Source organism: Ctenocephalides felis, unplaced genomic scaffold (assembly GCF_003426905.1).
Source record: "Ctenocephalides felis isolate EL2017-DRISC unplaced genomic scaffold, ASM342690v1 CF-g0.4_SCAFFOLD_01886, whole genome shotgun sequence".
Classification (NCBI taxonomy): Eukaryota; Metazoa; Arthropoda; class Insecta; order Siphonaptera; family Pulicidae; genus Ctenocephalides; species Ctenocephalides felis.
In genome coordinates, this window is record NW_020538040.1 from 182,228,691 (window position 1) to 182,248,858 (window position 20,168).

Below are 20,168 nucleotides of genomic sequence, written 5' to 3' on the forward strand. Positions count from 1 at the left end.
ATGTCGTGTTAGTTTTAAGTTTGACATTTGCAATGTTAGAAAGTTGGCAGTGCGTTTGAAAATCATTCGAAGTGCACTTCATGTTGCAAGCATACCAATATTGTAATGATCGTTGAATTACAAATTCAAATTTATGGTGTTAACTATTTATTTAATTATGTATTATTATTTATTTATAATTATTATTTATATATGTATAACTTGAATTTATTTTATACATGCATGTGCATTTATTTATTTTTAAACCTATGAGCCATAGTTATACTGAATGTTTGAGAAATTAAATAAATAATTTATAAAACTGAGAAATCAGTAAGTTCATAAAGATAGTCGTATCATTGTAGGATAAATATACAGAAAATTCTTTACTTATATGCAACTATAAACTATGTAACTATTTACTATATAACAGTTTAATGAGAGTAATATTAAATGGAAATTAAAACTAGTTGGCTTAGTTAAAAACTAAAATAATTAAAAATAAATATACAAATTGTTTTCATAACTGTATTAACATATAATATAGATAACTAGCTGCACATAAAAAATCTAAAATCTTTGCTATTTATATAATTATTTAGTTTAAATAAAACATCAACCCATTTAGACTCGAAACTGAGTTCTTATAACATATTAACATATGTTTGCAAATATAATCTGTTCATTAATCCTAAAAAACTATCCATGTAGCATTTTTGTATTAGAAAATATATTTCAATCATTAGTAATTTCATCCATAAATATTTCACTTACATGTTCCACTTACTATTTATGCATACTGACAAGCACCCAACTTTCAATTCTATCAAAATTAATATCCTGGCAAAACGACATTAGATCAAAATTCCTTATTTTATTTAAATTATTTTATAGAAGAAATTGACAATTAGTTAAAACTCAGTAATGTTTTGAACAGCTTCTGGATAGAATATTTGATATTAAACATGTAAGAACCAATTTACTTGTTAATTTACAAGCTGACTCGATAAAGAATTTTACTTAATTAACAAATCAATTGATTCATCTTCATTCTAAAAAATATTCTGTATCATCTAAAGTATGCTTTTGTGTCTCATGAAAGGTACTTTTCTACAAGCAAATGGTCGTGAAATAAACTACAAGTAACCCCTGTATAACATAGTACATCAATAACACAGTTGGAAAATTGAGAATATCCCTTTTATAATATGCTATTTTTAGAGCAATGGAAGAGTTTGTAAAAAGGAACACAAATTAGCGATAGAGCATTTATATATACATACCTTTAAATATATTTCAGTAATGATTATAAGCACTACAGTAACTGAATAAAGTAACTTGTTCAAACTTCAAATTCAAAAGGAATATTTCTGTATTTCATATACAAACGTTTCAGATAATGTCCTGTCTAAATTATTGGAAGATAACTACAACTAAATAAAATCTACAATAAAATTAAAGCAAAGTAAATCATTAAATTAAGTAAAGTAAGTAATCTGAAGCATTTTTGATCTCATAATCGTAAATCAAACAACACTTACCAAATATTGAGGATGATAATGAGGATATATAATCAACTGTACCCAATTGGGTCCTGAATAACGATGCGTGGTTTTAATATTCAGTATTTAGCCATTAAGGGACAACATATGAATAAATTACAAAAAGCGCCTCTTTCATAAACAATTATGTATATATGTTCTTACAATTGAGATTATCGTATGTCGAGCTGAGCTGTTGAAATTCGAAATGAGAATATTGAGGTTATGTATTATTTGAAATTTTGATATTTCCACAAGCGGATGACAGTTTTGACATTAGCTTTGGCTTTGACAGTCGCAGTTGGTATGCAGTGTCATTTGTTTATTGCGATTTTTCATCATTTTTCGAAGAAAGTGATTTATTAATCATCTCGATCCTTAGACAATATAATCTCTATCCTTATTACAATACAATTTATTTTATCTTTAAGTTTTTTTTCATGCACCTATAATTTGTTTTTCTGTTTTTGCGAAAACGTCAACAAAAGGTCAAATTTTTTCTCACATACGTTTTGATGTCGAACGATTCAGAATAACTTTAAACGTCGAGAAAACATAAAATCGGATTTTCTGGTAGGAACAAAATTCTTCGGGAACACAGTAATTCTATTTACGCTTGAATTCTATTTATCTATCTATACTTATGGTTGAATTCTGTTAATTTTTTATCCTCTTCATCTGTTGTTGTATATTTGGTTAAAAAAAACATAATAAATATTTAACAAGAGTTTATTTGTAACAGTGACATTTAATATAAAAAATGGTATGGTAGACTGCAAATGTAAAGGTGTCGAACAATTACCACCAACATTTTCATTAATTCACTAAGGCTAAACTCGTTAAATTATAAAAAATATAACTCATACAAATAATAATATATTTCCAATGGCATTTGGTGCATTCTGTTATTCCAAGCAAATTATTCGTTTCTTAGTTTTAGTGCTAAAATTGGAAGAATTCTAAGAACACAGAAATTTTTGTTCAATTTTAATTTTGCAGCTATAAAAATTAGATACAATTTTTATGATTTACATATTTTCCACCTAATTTATTAAGTTTTGTCAATGTAATTGAATTTTGAAATCAACCTAATACTATACTGATTTAAGTACATATTGCAATAATATTAAATATAATACAATAGCATTTGCACATAACACATAATATTATATAATTAAGTAAATGTTTCTTACAATTGCATTAACATTATGAAAACCTTATCAAAATGTATTTCACTATTTATTGCAATCAATTATTTTGATAAAATTATGTGGTTGAAGTCAAATTATTGATTTTACTAATTACTATAAATATAATTTTTTTTGTATGACTAATAAAAAATAATAACCACAAATACTCACAAAGTTTTATATATGAGAGAAATGTTTTAGATATGTATGCGAAGGTTTGGTATTTGAATTGAAATGCAAATTACAGTAATTGCAATTATATTGTCAAAATATGTTTAGAATACTTAATTAAAAAATTCATCTAAACTCTAAAATTGAAACCTCTCATACATATTTAAAACGATTAAAAACATATAATTAATTAATTTAATATGGTATATTGCACCAAATATTTCAATTAATATTACAGGCAATATTAATAGCACTATTTTACATTTACGATTACTTACTGTTCTTACTGTTTATATATTATTATGGATGACTTAGTTATTAATATTATTTATTAACTAAACAGCAGTTTTCCAATTCATGGACAAATTTATTGCCATATATAAATATTATACATATATTTATCTTCAAATAATCCATGATTAAAAATTTATAAGGGTTGTGCAATAAATTAAAGATTGCAATTAATACATACCGAAGAATAATACTATTACAAAGCCTAACTGATCAGTGCAATCTGAAAACCACTATAGCACAATGATTGTACTAGAAAAGTCAATATCTTTGTTGAAATTCATGATGCCAGCGGTTAAAGTCGATGTGGAATACCACGATTGAACCAGTTGCTAAGCCGGCCAGCAGGAATCTGAAATAAATAAATTAAAAATTAATGTACGTCTCATGACTAATAATTTTAGCATAGTCATTCTTGCTTTTCAATATTGAATCTATATTAATTAAATAAATTGGTAATGAACTCTTTTAGTAGTAAACTATACAATTTCATTCAAGCCCTTTATATTATAATTTATAAAATTCAATAACTTACTTCTGATCATGGGATAAGGCTAATGATCGAATGCTGCTATCACAAGCAGGGAATGCATAAAGCAGTGCCAAGTTAAACGTCCGCCAAACCTCAACAATACCTTTATCTCCACCAGTCATCAGGTATTCACCATCACGACTGAGCAGGAGCGTCTTAAAATCACAATTGAAAGGTGAAATAAAATTCTATCTAAAATAGTTTCTTATGCAATATATGTTACCTGTAAATTATCATTGTGTGACTCATATCTCAGTCTTTTGCCATTGACCGTAAATGCGGCAATGTTTCCTTTCTTATAATTGACTACTATCACTCCTTCTCTGGACATTGCAATATTTTCCGGAGAGCAGAAACCTTCCGGCGCTTCCAACGATCTCAGTAAATCGCCAAATGTAGTATGGATTAGAACAGGTCCGTCTACAAAAATATATCAAGAATTATTTTAATGTAATGTCGATCAATTAAAAAGTAAAATTATTGATTCGAATATCTTACTGGTTGATCCTGAAACGACGAGACCCAATTCTGCGCTGATAACGACTCCCGATACGGGCTTTTCGTGACCGGTGAGCGTCGTCCTGGGCGTCGGGACCTCACCTTCGCCGACAATGCTCTGGGTGCGGGCGTTCCAGTGCCAGAGCAGGACGGTGCAGTCGGCCGAACCTGATGCGATGTAACAGTCTGATGTTATATTGCACTCGGAACGAGACAGGCAGGTCACCACACCGTAGTGGCCGAATACTATCTGCACGATTTTCGCTGAGGACAAACAAATTAAATAAGTCTTAAGGAATTCAAAATACAGGTAATAAAGTGATACATATTTGAAAAAACGTGCTATCATATTGATGTAATGAATACAAATATGTTTACCGATTTTTTAAAAAAAGTAATAAACAGAAAGAGAAAACTTGACCATGTTTTCGCAAAAAATACTGAAACGATTTATTACTTTTTTTAAAAATATATTCACCTGTTTCCGTTGAGAAAACTCTAAAGCTGTTGTCCCAGAAGCCACAGGCCACAAGAAATCTGCTATCGACTGTCGTCACAAAACAATTCGACCTTATTTGCAGTTTTTGACTAAAATTATCGCCCAAATGCCGGCGAACAGTAGAATTCGAACTATTTGTAGCTTGGGCTGAAAATGAAACATAAGCATTATAATTATTGACTAACGATAAATGAATTAAGAAAATGTAAGTCAGGAAAGCTTATTTTATTATTCGTTACCAGATGCAAATTGAATTTTTATTTAACATATATCAACTAAAAATTAATTCTTCTGAACATTCTATAACATGTTCATTAACTAGTATTGTATTGCTACTAACAATAAATATAATGACGACCAAATAGAAATAAATTCTATTTTGTTACAAGTTCTGATTGACTTTAATTAAGTTAACCCTCTAAAGGTAGCTTATTTGTATTTAAATCTACTTACAAAGTACGGGATCCATCGCAAGAGGCAGATTACTGCTTTGGTTTTGGCTGGTTTCAGCATAACTTGGCGACTGTACGCTAACGGCATAATTACAATTCCATCGATTTACAGCAAATTGATAATTTGTCGTAACAGTTACTACTGAAGGGAATGGCAGCTGTGGATAAGTGTTCGCTGATATATGACATATTGGTGAATTCGACAGGAATTTCATAGCCATGCATACATCGTCCGGTATACTGGAGAACATCATCGGAGACTGAAATATTTAAATGTAGCCATAAAGCAGTTTGCCTTTGCAATGACAAATCATAATTTCATGTACTTACCACGTGCATTGCAGAACTTCTAGGAGGGTGCGGTTCCATCAGCAACTGCGATGGAGTTTGTCCAAAATTCTTAATTTGGTTTTCTATTGACTCTCTCATTACTGGATCAGCTATTGAATCTAAATCTACACTACCTTCGTAAGTTAGATAATAAAATACATTGGTTGCTCGGAGTGCTTCGGGCCCTGTATTAACGCATATTCATTACATATATTGTAATCAAATACATAACAAACACTCTTATATCAATTACCAACCTCTTTGTTTATAACCAAATATCAAATCGATCCACTGATGCAGTTGACAAGAAACAAACTCGGATTCAAGAGCCATCCGATTTATTCTTATGAACTCTTCAGGAGAATTGGCCCACGGTGGAAGTTGAACATTATTTACCGGGGTTCCATCCTCTTGCTGGCCTAAACGATATCCAGAACTGTTCACGAACATTTCTGGCAGGAAAAACCATTCTGGTATCAATTCCTAGAATATAAAATTTTATTTGTATTTAGGAAAGTAAGTTGATAATTGTAATTTTATGATAATATTAACTTGTTGTTACCTTGACGTCTGATGTGTCTCTTTGGCAATTTTTCCAGGAATTGGCAACTGAAGAAAATAGACGGTTAGGGTGGTCAAATTTTCCACCTTGTAGAGCTAGGAACATTGTCGTAAAAGGTTCCTAAAGACGAAAGACAAATATGTAATTAATTATTTAATATATATGCGTTTTTATAAAATATAATAAGGGACGTCGTATAAATAACAATTTTGTGTTGACAAAAACGTACATATATTAAAACTTCAAAATATTATTCAAATACTACTTTAATTACCATATATAATTCAAATACCACTGTAATAGTCCGGTCTACACAAAAAATATAGCCCGGCACTAATATTGATGTTAGTAGCAAAGATGCAATTTTAAATTTATAAGCTTGTTTGATTTGAGTTGTTGAATTTATAAAAAAATACCTACATTAAAAATAACAATAAGTTAAAAAATAAATAAAAATTATTTTTTTATTTGTTTAATCAGATTCATGTAGCAAAAAATAATTGAAAAAATATTTCTCATTGCATTAAGATTATATCTTCTATATTAGAAATACTTGGATTTTCAAAAGCAAAGAACATGGTCTACTTTTAAATTAAAAGTTTGAATAAATAACACAAGATTCTGCAAATTTTATAAAGTCAACATTTTTAAATTTAAATTTAAGTATTTATTCCAAAAAACCTTATCAATTACAATTAGTAAAATGTCCGTATTTTAACGGAACGAGGAAAAAGTAAACTCATCTCTTAATCCACCTTACCAAGTTAGTTTAATTTAAAAATATTATACTTTTTGCTTTAGAAACAGCGCACATTCAATATTTGGAGGAAATTATTATTATATAACACAAATAGTCATCAGAGTTCTGGTAAAGAATATATAATAATTTGTACATGTCTTACTCACGAATTAAAAATAAAGAGATATTCATATTCGTTTGTGGAATGTCTCCAATATTCCTGTTCAATAATTAATAAATAATATCTATATTTATTTAGTTTCTAATGGCAAAAATGTCGAAATGCTCCGAGCGATCGCATTATGATACAGCATATGAATAGCTCGATCGTTCGGCACATGTTTGATCGAATGTAATAAATAAATAAATATCGCGTGCAAAGTACAAGTATAAGGGTATCGATATCGATATCGATCGTACCACTCTAATGAGCCAGTTGAGAACAAAGGCCGATGTTGAGTAATGGGTCCCGTAGTGGAACGGCGGTATGCTCTCGTGTTCCCAACTGTTGTACCTCTCCTCGAAGTAGGCGCGACGGTTCGGGTTGAGGGCGCCGATCGGCTTCGAGAGGTCCCTGTAATTCGACGGCTGGCTAAGGTCCATGTCCTTCGACTCGTAGTTGGTCAGCACCCACGGGAACACCGGGTACTGGTTCAGATCGTTGTACGTACGACCTGGTAATAGACATATGACACTGGGCGTAAGTGGCATTTTCCATCAAGGCAAATGTGTAAATGATAATAATCGACTTAATGATAATTTTACAATGACTTTATTATATTGAAAACTCTTCTAGATTAATCAATTTTGCACAAATTTTGGCTAGCATACCAATTATATTCGACAAATTGAATTATCAAGCAACAAACTTAATAGAGTGCAAAGGAAATTTGAAAACTACCTTAAGCACTTTGCGCAATCGAAAAGAATTAGAGCACATGAAAGCGAAAAAATTTTACTGAAATGCGAGGACAATAACCTAAGCAAACGACAGCAAATTACTGATCTTATTTTTTTCATAAGACAGTAAATGGCTGTATTGATTCTCCTAAGATTCTAGAAAAAAATAATTTGATATGCCCAAGGAGACAAGGATTAAGAACAAACCGTATTGTGCAGACTTCAAAAACATTCGATTCCTATTGATAAGGAGACGTGCTGGTTAGTTTTTGGCAAAGACAGGTCCAGCCATTTCGAAGATACGGGGCAAAAAGTGCCAAAAACGGTAACTCAGTTTTTAAGAGAACGGAGCGTCCGATTTTAATAATTCAAAAAATATTTTACTTGTATTGACAAAATGAAGAACTTTTGAATGTTTGGAAAGGCAGGTCTAGCTGTTTCGGAGGTCAATAAAAAACGTTAAAAAATGCCAAAGGCTTTAAAAAATGATCATCAGACATACTCACATCAAATAATTAGATTTTTTATTGAAATTTTAACAATAAGTACAAATTTTGTTTACATTTTTATAGCTTCCAACTTTTATTCAAAAATTTAAAATTTCTCAAAAATCTGTCTTCAAAAAATTTTAAAGCTTTTTTAAAAATTTTAATTTTTGATACAAGAAATTCCAGCAAAGTGCCAAGCACCACTAGTTCAATTTTTATAGGCAATCACTTTTCGCAGGCCTATAATATTTTAGAATATTCGAAAAGTTCCATTTTTTTTTCAATTTCGGTGTCAAATGATTCAGAATGACTTGTAACGTCGCGAAATAATAAAATTACCAAATCGGATTTTCTGGTAAAAACAAACAAACTCATTCGAGAAGTTAATTATAAACATTCGAGATCAATGACACAACTACAATCCATCATCTTCATAATTCACAACTAAAAAGCAAACTATTTTATTTCTTTCCATAAGAAAATGAAAAATTAACAAATTAATTAATCAATACCATGATGAAAATGTTTTGTGGGATAATATAAATATAACTGAAAATAAAAATATAACTAAAAATCCGTAAACTTTTAATATTAGGTTGTCAAATATCTCCCTTCCGCTTTTTTGCTCTTGGTTTATAATACAAAAAGGCGGAAGGGAGATATTTGATAACCTAATATAAAATATCGTATACCAAATCCGTAAACTCTTAATATAAAAAATAACTTACCCGCAATTGTATTTAAAAACATTAGGTATTCGAAATTAGAAATTTCTCTTCTCTGCCACTTTTGTGTCATATTGGAGTTTCGCATTAATTGACGAGGGGACATCATAGAAGCTCTCCTGAAATAAATCAATAAAACAATAAATAAATACTCAAATTATTTAAAATAATTAATCTAATAAATATAATTACCTTGTTTGCGGAATTCCATATTTGATACCGACACCAACACGAGGCAGCGCCTTTATAACTTTTTTAACAGTGCTCTGATCGGGCAAGGCGAACAATATTGAAGCTAAAAAAAAATTATTAATTCACTAAATAAAAGACAATTTTAAATACGAACAAGTGAAAACTTATTATAAACATTCAGTTCTCTTCAATAAATCAAAAGAAAATGAATAATATTACCAAATAATTAAAATTTCAAATCCGTAAAAATGTAGGTAATATGAAAGCTGAAAATTATTCACTAAATAAAAGACTATTTTAAATGACGAACGATTGTCATATGACATTCTACACTCAGTTAAAGAGTCAAATGTTGAAAAAAATATTAAAAAAATAAAATTTTTAATCTATAAAAAATGTAAGTATTATGATAAGGAATTAAATTGTTCGAGGAAATAACTTTTTTTTTTAAATTTTGTCTAATTCAAATCAATGGTAATTAATTTGGTCTAATTTTTGAATGCAGTTGTTCATGTATCGACTAAATAACATTAGAATTATTACAATCCTTTAACAACATTTTTTATTTTAATAAATAAAAAAACTCACTTAAAAAATCTGAAACGGTTAAGATGGTTGAAAATCATGGATCTGCTTTTGGCCTATCATAATTATTGAATTCAATAATAATATTAATTGATTAAAAAACTTACTGCGACTAGCCAAAAAGATTTCTATTGCCAAGTTTTGCAAAAGGTAACGCCTTGAAAAAATAGCTCGTACTTCTGAAAAATACCATTTTCCATGGAGATGATCACAGTAGCGCAAGACCTAGAACAAAAAACATCATTATTAAATTTATGAAGGACAAAAAAACATTAAAGAAACTAATCAATTAAGTAATAATTAAGTCTATAAAAAAGTCACGTTGTTTAAGAAGTCAGCACAACACGGGTCATAGGACTCGTTAGGTTCCGTTTGTAGTTAAAAAAAAATCTATATTTTATTTGATTATTCCTATTGCGACCCTGGTAACCAGACACCGTGCAACGTACTCTGATCGTGCGCGAAGTTTCCTTTTTCACCAGACCTCGACGTGCAGGCGCACGATGGCGCAACCTGATCGCTGCTCTCCGCTAATACTCGTAAAATTAATAATCCTATAGAAATATACGATTATTAGACAAAGCGCCGCTTAAATTGCAGTACTTCAATGCTGAATCCTGAACGATATGTTATTCCTGGTATTGTGGTATTTTTATTTATTGTTAGTTCTGTTTCAGTAAACATAACGACGTCGTGAGTAATGCGACGCCGAAACGAACGATGTCGTTTTATTGTCTCGATATGAATATACGACGCAATTGTATCGGATGTCAATTATGCATTTACGAAACTGCATTCCGATATTAATATTTGCCAGTCGGGTACCTTGGCTGTCTTATTTTTATTAAATTACAATATGTCTTCACAAAGAGAAGCATCAAGTAAATTTGAGGGTAAAACGTAAATAATGGAAGCGGTCATCCAGTGAACCTTTCTATATCGATAAATTAAGTTAAATTGTGCATATGGAGAAAAATTATAAATATAATAAATAACAAATTTAAAATAAAAACAATAAAATATTACCGTTACGATGATAGTTGCATTTAAGTAAAGGGGTATTCGGGTCTAGAGGCATGATTTTAATGTGATTTTTGAAAGGCCGTCAAAAAAGGCCAACAAGATTTTTACTAGTTTTTCACAAATTTTTAAAAAATGTTTTAGAATACAGAAAAAGATTGAAAATTAAAAACAGCCGAAAAGTTTTAATTCTCTAAAACAGAGAAAAAAATATTTATATATTATTAATCTTAAATAATGTCTCAAACTACTAGGACCAAGTTTCTTTTTTGACTTTGTATACAAGTACATTAGTCATATACGTTTTATAAGTTAACTTTTCTATTTTATTTCATTCTTGTATATAATTATATAGCGCACTATATATTCTATTATTTGTCAACAATGTTATAAAATTAGTAGTTCTCGCCTACCTCCATAGTTCTTGCCTACCCTTTTTCCATGGACAAGTTAAAACATGTTTTTTTACAAAATAGCAACTGCCTTTTTTATTTTTTTCTGATTTTTTACAAATATTAAATACCGCAATTTTGGGGATAAGCATAGTTCATACTGAAGAGAAATATATATAGAAGAATCTGTAAAAAATTCAGTTCAATTGATCCAATAGTAGTTGTAAAATCGGGTTTAATCGACAGTTTCGAGAAAAACGTGTTTAAAGTTTCGCGGAGGAAGGAAACACAGAAGGATTAACGTGGCCAAACAGCTATATCTCCGAAAATAATTTCAATTTTGAAAAATCCTTTTTTGCACATATTCCTAAATAGTTAAACTTTGAAAATACGCGATAAACACAAAATCGATCTTTTAAAAATTCAAGACCAGAAGACCCCCTTTGGCATTGTAACCGATCGAGACAGAGCTTTCTTTTGAGGCTTCAATAAATTTCTGTCACATGCGATTTTCAGAAAGTTAAAATATTGTAGTTCAACCTTGATCATTATTATGATTTTTAACCAACTGTAGGACAATCCAACAAACTAACCCCTAACTATAGTAATTTATAATCACTTTTCCATACTTATTCATCCCATTATCGAGTCCGAGTATACCACTCTGTAGCATCGTATTCCGCTGTATATTCTAGTGCGTCTCGATCTCTATTGTCCTCCCAATTTATGGACCCGAAATGTAAGTGATTTGTACTTGGAAATCTGTATTACATAGTCCTCTCTCGTTAATACGTAACAACAAACTAGGGTAGGTCGAGACCTTTCTCTTGATTCGGGATTAAACGGCGTCCCAGGGGATGACGCCGCCGATGTACTTCAATCTACAATCTCGCATCATCACAAAAACACTCCGAATGAAAAATGCACAATCAGGGGAGGACCCCGAATAGGAGACAACATTTTTTATTGTTGTAATTGCACGACGTTTAGAGTAGGTACTTGAAATTACACTATGACTCAATTAGTAAATGTATAAATGTTATGCATCTACTATAAATAAATAGGGAAAAAATGATTCTAAACAGCAAATTATTATTAAATTCATATTAAATACCGTATTAGATTTGATCACTAAAATCTGATGCGTGATTTTTTTTAGTTTACAAATTTTAAATAAATACAATACTTTTTCACCATACCCTGGCGAATTTTTCACCATATTATTGTGATGATTTAATTTTTTGCAATTGGAAGAAACATTTCTTATATCGATTGATTAAAAATAAATCGAAGACCTCAAAATAAACCGATTACAATCAATTTTACACTTATTTTTAGATGTTTACTCTGTAAAAGTATATTGGACAATTAACACAAGTCAAAGTACTAATGGTATTAAAATAACTATGGTACAAAGAAAGGTGAATAAAAACATCAAAGTAACATATAATGACCAATAAAAGAACTATTATATTAAACAAATATCGAAGCACTACAGAAAATAATCAAAATAAAAAAAATAATTCTAAAACATAGAATCAAGAACAAACAATGGTTCATATAAATTGCCTAGTGAAATAAAAACAGTGAATGATTTCATTAAATTTTATATAATTATATAGCGCACCATATATTCTATTTTTTGTTAACAATGTTATAAAATTAGTAGTTCTCGCCTACCTCCATAGTTCTTGTCTACCCTTTTCTCATGGACAAGTTAAAACATGTTTTTTTTATAAAATAGCAACTGTCTTTTTTATTTTTTTCTGATTTTTTACATAAATTAAATACCGCAATTTTGGGGATGAGCGTAGTTCATACTGAAGAGAAGTATATATGAAAGAATCTGTAAAAATTTCAGTTCAATTGATCCAGTAGTAGTTGTGAAATCGGGTTTAATCGAAAAGACAATTTCGAGAAAAATAAAGTAAAAAAAAAAGATTTATCATGAATGAGCAACACTAACTTCCTACTATATAGCAAATATTTATAATTTGTATCTGAATAAATATATGTAATTATTTATCTTATATTATATAAATCTTCCAAAAATTATAAAAATCTTCTGTACGTGTGTTGTCACTCTATTGCTCCTGTACGGATATTTAAATTTTGATGAATAATTTTAGAGTTAGTCAACAAAAATAAAATGTTGGCAATGAACTAAAATATTATTGCAATAATGTAAAAAATGAGAAAAATTGAAAAAAACAAACCACGGATGAGATAAAAACTTTTGACATATCAATTCACTTAAAATTTAAACTTAAATGATAATATATTAGGTTGTCAAATATCTCCCTTCCGCTTTTTTGCTCTTGGTTTATAATACAAAAAGGCGGAAGGGAGATATTTTATTATGTTGAATTATGAGTAAGCAAAATGTAATTTTAAAATAATTGTTGTCACAAAACAATTAAAATATACCAGAGATTAAAATAATAAATATAAATATTGAATTTAATAGTACTTAAAATGTTAATATGTGTTAAATTTGGAATAAAAAAAATGGAATATCAGATTTATTATTGCCGAACAGTTACTAAAGAATGTCAGAGAATAAAATATTAAAAATTTTAATAATATAAAATATTCGTTTATATGGCAGTTCAGTCATATTTTTCCATATTTTAATATATTATTTCAATCAATAACACTTGTAGATATATATTTTTATTTGTTGATAATATTAGGTTGTCAAATATCTCCCTTCCGCTTTTTTGCTCTTGGTTTATAATACAAAAAGGCGGAAGGGAGATATTTGACAACCTCATATATTCAATAACGTATTTATAATTTTGTTTTATTGGGTCTAAAAAGATAATTAGATATTGCCTGTGAAAGTACTAAAACAAATATTGTTGAAGCGTGATGGCGGAAGTCAGTTAGTTCATAATCTAAAACTTATAAAGATCATTCGACTTCTGAGTAATTATCTCATGGAGTTACACGAAACATTACAAGGTAAAAAGAATTTAAATTTCTACCCTGAACAAGTATATATTTCCATTGATTGATAACTGTTGCCCATTACTAAATAAACCCCTTATCCTACGATTCGACTATCCTATCCTCCGTGTATTAAAAACTCCGAGTCCATCGAGCGCATGTTCCGGCGCTATCGATCGTCCGGCGAAGAGTCGAGCGCCGCCGACGTCCCACCAGCGATAGGCGGCGACGTCCCGCTTCTTCAGATTGGTCAAGTCGGCTCGGGAGCGACGCGGAGGACCACGCCGCAGACCGCACGACACACCTCGAAGCGCACGACGGACACGACGAGGGAAATTATAATGGGCAATAGTAATAGGACTAGGATAATATCGCGTTGGGTAAGAAAATAGTTTTTTTTATTCATTTATTTTATACCACATGTGTAATAGATAATAATCAACGTTATTTCATAATATTATGTCCAATCACTGGATTGGCATTCGATTTTTTCGACAACCGAAAATTTGCTGATAGAAGAGGCGCAATAAAAAATCATAATCTTATCAAGCTAATTCATAATTAGTAGTCGTTGTAAAATAATTTTATTATATTTTTTTATTGTTATCTTAAATAAACTATCAGGAATAAAATCTATGTCTATAAGTTTATGGTCTATTCGAGTAGGGTAGAGCGGGGCTATTTGAGCATAGGGGCAAGTTGGGCAATCGAAATATCTCGAAAACTATTCACCATCCGTTTAGGCATTATATGGAGGAAAGATAGAGGTTTGGGATAAATAGACATCCCGCAATCGCTAGTAGCCGCTGGACAAATGAGTGAGGCTCACGGGCGTTTTGTTTATTTTGAGACCAAAAAGTAAAAAAGTAATTCATCACGAGTTTTCGTTTGGTTCAGTCAAATGTTAATTATTTTTAATCAGGTAAATGTTATTCTTCCATATAATTATAGTACTTTTATTATGCACAGAGATTCTGGGTATAATTCTCACGGTTTTTTTATAAACTCACTTTTATTTTGAAATTCCGAGTTGGGGTTAGTTGAGCATAGCTGCTAAACTTATTGTCACTAAGACAATTACCATTAACTTCCAGAAATTAATTATTATTTTTAAGATTTAAGCTAAGTCTAGGAGTAATAATACAAAGAAACAATGATTTTAAACAAAAATACTGAATATAATGGTAAAATAATTCCTGAAATACGATATTGTTTTGTTGATTCTACTTTTGGTTAATTATTCAAAGAAAATTACTATAAGTTTTGTTTTCTCTGTCAATAAAGACTATAAATATAGAACTGGTTATTAAAAACTTATTTTATTTCATCACTAATCGACATTGAACCTATGATTTCATTATACTTTCTTAGTGCTCAACTTGCCACACCTATGGGGTACATTGAGCATACTTGACTTTTTGCATTTAAACAGCTGTAGCTTTTGAATTCTACTTATTACCAAAAGCGATAAACAACAAATCCATTAAGCCGTATAGCAATTTATTGAGACTTTTCATTGAGGAGCTACATCCGTTTAAGTAAAAATTTGCTCAAATAGCCCCGCCCTACCCTATTTTAAAAGTTCAGTATTGACTTTAATAATTTCTAATGTCTTACCCAATAGAACAATGCATACAATATCAAATATTTTTAACAAGTCCGATAATAAATCACAAATTGGCATTTTTTTAAATTTATAAATGCCTATTATCCATCAAATTTATAATAGGCATTTTGTATAGGTATCAAAAAGGGTCACCATTGTTGAAATATAATCATTGTAATATTACCATATTAAATACCCTTAGAAGACATCTTGTAATTTGTATCGAAGTAAAAAACTATTGATCTAACTATAAAAAGATAACATCTGAAAAAAATGAATGTCCATTGTGCAAACGATAAAATTTGCTATGAAAAAAATCTGATAAGCTGTTTTGCAATAGCTTAAATTTCTAAATCTTATCTTAATACCTTCCAATTAGAGTCTGTTAATGATATTTTTATTCAACTTTAATAAAAATGATAAAAACAAAAATTTATCTAGCAATAAAACATTGAAAAGAATAAAAAACAGCATACACAGTTGATTAAAAGTCAAACCTATCAACAATTCTCCTAAAATTTCATCCGATGCAATTTTATTACGTTCTTTGACATATTTAACGAGTTGGTATTGCAATTGACGATTTAAAAATATGTAATGATTTATTTTCCAATCGAACATATCTTATCCGCGTTGTAAATTTTATGGCATCCTATAAAATCACAAATATAAAAGTATTGATTTCACACGACGAAACATATTTCACAGTTGCATTCGCTTTATTTCGCAAAATGATAATAATTACTTTTATTGGAGGATATCATCATTGGACTTGCAAACTTGGTGTAGATAGTTAATAAGTACAATATAATCACTTAATCAGTTCTAATAATCAGAATGAAATTTTTTTTTAGGATTACTGTAAGAACATGATTAGCGCAGGGTAGTATTTAAAATATTTAAAAATTATATTTTTCGATAATGTAGTAAGATTTGAATGAATCAGCTTTGAATTAATCATATGCAGTATTGTTTTATTATGGTTTATGATCAAATTGTTTGGAAATTTCGTTTAGAGACACGGTTGCATAAGACTGCACTATTTTTCGCTCACATATGTCCCAATAGAGTGTTAAAAAAATCGATCTCATTTCTCATTGTCCGTTGTCATTCCGTATATGTTTTGATCGTTCCTAGATGGTTCATTACAATAGTAGTCGTCATTCTGAAACAAGATCACCTCGTCAATTCATCCCTCGAATAGTCCGGTTCATACGAAACAAATCGGATAGATAGAGTAGTCGGGGTGCCCTCGTGAGGGTTGTTGCTCGCTTTTTGTTCGCTTACAAACATTGTTATTTCATCAATTATCATTATGCACAACAGGCGGTCGAATATGCCATGAATTTATAAAGAAAGTTTCAAATAAGATCACATACATGAAAACTGCAAGGTTTCACTGTATTCAATCATTAGTCAAGTATACTAACTTCAAATGAAATTTATTTCATGACAAGTATTAGTTTTGGCTAGAAAATGCGATTCGCTCTTTTTTTAGGTTTCAAGCCGTCTAATTTAAATTGGACATGTGTGTGTCAAAATTTGACTTATCGAAATACTATCATAAATTGCACCCTGAAATTGATCGCTATCAAAACAAACGTCTTGTATCAAATGTGCAACTGTACATACATCATCCGTCCTACGTAAGTTATAAAATCGTCGCCGGTTCCAATCATTGTTCGTCTCTCATGAAATTGTCGTATGAATCGTATGAGCGTATGTGCATCAGAATATCATATTTCCCTTCGATTCTTGTTAGGTTTATAGTCGACAATAAAACGTAGCATTAGTTGTTCCAAGAACTACATTCCCGAGATCTTCGTTCGATCCATTCGATTCGATATAAAATACATTGATATACGACCGCAATGATAATAAATGACACGGCAGGTGTCTATTTATGATTATATTCATTTTTCCACACTCTATCATAACTGTACTTCTATTAATTTATGCATAATTCATACTTAACAACACTAGATTCATATGTTTATTATTTACCAAGAAAATAATTATTGAACGAATGCTGAAAGCCAACATCAGCAGAGGTAATAGAAATATGAGAAATTGCGATGCCGAGGAAAAAGTTATGTATTTTTATTAGTTCACCAACTGAATTTGCATTTATTTGAAAAATATCCGGACTGCTTAATATTTATTTGCATATACGCCAATTTTCGTTGAAGAGAAAATCACTTCAAGAGGTGCAGCGAATTATTTATTTATAAAAATTTTGCAACATTAAAAACTTCTGTAGATTATTTTGGATAGTGTATGACATATTATTTAACAAATTAGTGCGAATAACATATAGATGCTAGTATTGTAATTTATGTAATTCATTAGAATTTTATCTGATCATCGCAAACTAAACAATTTGAAAAACAATACTAATTGTTTCCAAAATCTATTTTCTCTACACTGCAATAACCGTTCGTTTGATTTTCAAAACATATAGACAACCACAATGATAATTCATGAAGAACAATAACATATTGCAACTATATTGAATTTTGTCCAAATTTTTACTCTTACAACGTGAAACACATTTCCTTTATAATTCTTAGATGTACGACTAAATAATATTGCATAATGCGTTAGCTTTTCGTTTCGTCCTGTAAATCTTACTTTTTATTCGTATTTTAATGCAAAATTCAACGTCTTTTTTCAAAACATATAGACAACCACCACAATGATAATTCATGAAGAACAATAACATATTGCAACTATATTGAATTTTGTCCAAATTTTTACTCTTACAACGTGAAACACATTTCCTTTATAATTCTTGGATGTACGACTAAATAATATTGCATAATGCGTTAGCTTTTCGTTTCGTCCTGTAAATCTTACTTTTTATTCGTATTTTAATGCAAAATTCAACGTCTTCATGTATTAGACTTTAATCTCTTCTAAGTGCTCGTTGAAAAGAGATTTTTACCTTTATGGATGTCTAATAGTGCGTTCGTAATAGTTGCATTTGCACACCTGGAGACGATAATGGTGATGATTTACGACAGTTGTGGGTTTACTATTTGTCTGAAAATTTTATATAAAATACAAAAACTCAATTATGATAAATGATATATAATATCATTCTACGCCGATTATTTAGGTTATCAAAAAAATATTTATTATACTCATAGATAAACAAGTATAAATTATTCCATTATCGTCTTTGAAAAAATGTATTACAAATCCTTGGTCAGTTTATTAAGAAAGCTAAATTTATCAAAATTATAATAGCAAATGTGCCTCAAGCAAATAATATGTAATCATACACATAGTAATTTATCATTTCGACACCTCATTTCCGCATATATTTTTATATCAATTGGAACATTAAGAGAATATTTATTACGTTTGTATAAATTAAATAATCTATATCTATGATATTTTCTAAATTCTTAACACTCTACAATAAGTTATATATTTTAAGATCACAATATTAAAGTAGAAAGCTAATCTGACGAGTCAGAAGTGCATATTTTATAGTTTGCGAACCTTAAAACATTCAACTAATGTAAATGATTAATGAAACTAATATTAAATTTTAAATGTTAAGTTAAAATATTTTCAACTGGCTGAAAATGAAAGTTTATGGCCCAGCCGTTGCGTTATCAATCATTGATCAATTTTTAATTGATTGTTGATTATTTTTATACCTCAAATATTTAACGGTACGGTATTCACCTTAAAGCACGATGCCATTCACCACTAGTTATATAATTTTAATAGATTCATTTGTTCAAATCATACAACACAACTTAATAAAATAACGTATTAATTCTGATATTCCCAATCAAAGTAGATATTCCCAATAGTTAAAGTTAACCATTTTTGTTCTATGTCAACAACTTAAACCTTAAACCTCCTATTTTCGATGGGTCGTCATGAATGCTCTTTCCGTTGCGGAGATAATGTGCACTCCTCTCAATGTCACATCACAAAATAAATTAGTGGTATCTGAAGGGCCTGTTAAGAGCACTTTACACTTAATTTCCACACATAACAGAAAAAAAACAATATAAAAGGAAAAGGGATTTAAATTTAGGATTTTTTTCGAATGACGCTTTCAGAGAGTGAAATATTAATTGAATGGTATAATGGTCGGTAAATTTAAGTGATATATATATATATATATATATATATATATATATATATATATAACTAGCCGTCCCGGGTGCCGTTGTTTTACCATGTAAAGTATTTCTAGAGTGGCAAAAATAATTGCTAAATTATTGTGAGCAAAATAGGAGTTTGTGGTAGGGGGGTAAAAATTTATCTTAATTATTAAAAGCTATAAACAACCCTGATACTCCATGATATGAGGATGCAATATAGTAAAATATTTTGTTAATATCACAAAAACAACCAACGACAGAAATAAACATTTCACAATTGAAGCATGGCAAATGATGCTACTCATGTGTCTAGGATAAAAATATTTAACTATTTTTAAAAAATATTTGTCTGTTTGCATATGTTTCATAATTATAGTCTTTAATATTTTAATGAGAATGA

At 29.6% G+C, this 20,168-nt stretch overlaps 1 protein-coding gene across 1 annotated transcript in view; it reads right to left on the reverse strand.

The window, feature by feature from the left end:
- Positions 1-3,320: 3,320 nt before the first annotated feature.
- LOC113377787 (neurobeachin-like) overlaps positions 3,321-20,168 on the reverse strand; it is a 287,948-nt gene continuing 271,100 nt past the window's right edge. The window contains 13 exon segments of the mRNA XM_026618207.1: positions 3,321-3,524; positions 3,708-3,859; positions 3,928-4,124; positions 4,203-4,466; positions 4,681-4,848; positions 5,155-5,413; positions 5,484-5,668; positions 5,741-5,966; positions 6,046-6,165; positions 7,205-7,458; positions 8,901-9,016; positions 9,090-9,192; positions 9,782-9,899. Of these exon segments, the coding sequence (XP_026473992.1) occupies positions 3,434-3,524; positions 3,708-3,859; positions 3,928-4,124; positions 4,203-4,466; positions 4,681-4,848; positions 5,155-5,413; positions 5,484-5,668; positions 5,741-5,966; positions 6,046-6,165; positions 7,205-7,458; positions 8,901-9,016; positions 9,090-9,192; positions 9,782-9,899 (2,253 nt within the window). The 3' untranslated portion in view covers positions 3,321-3,433.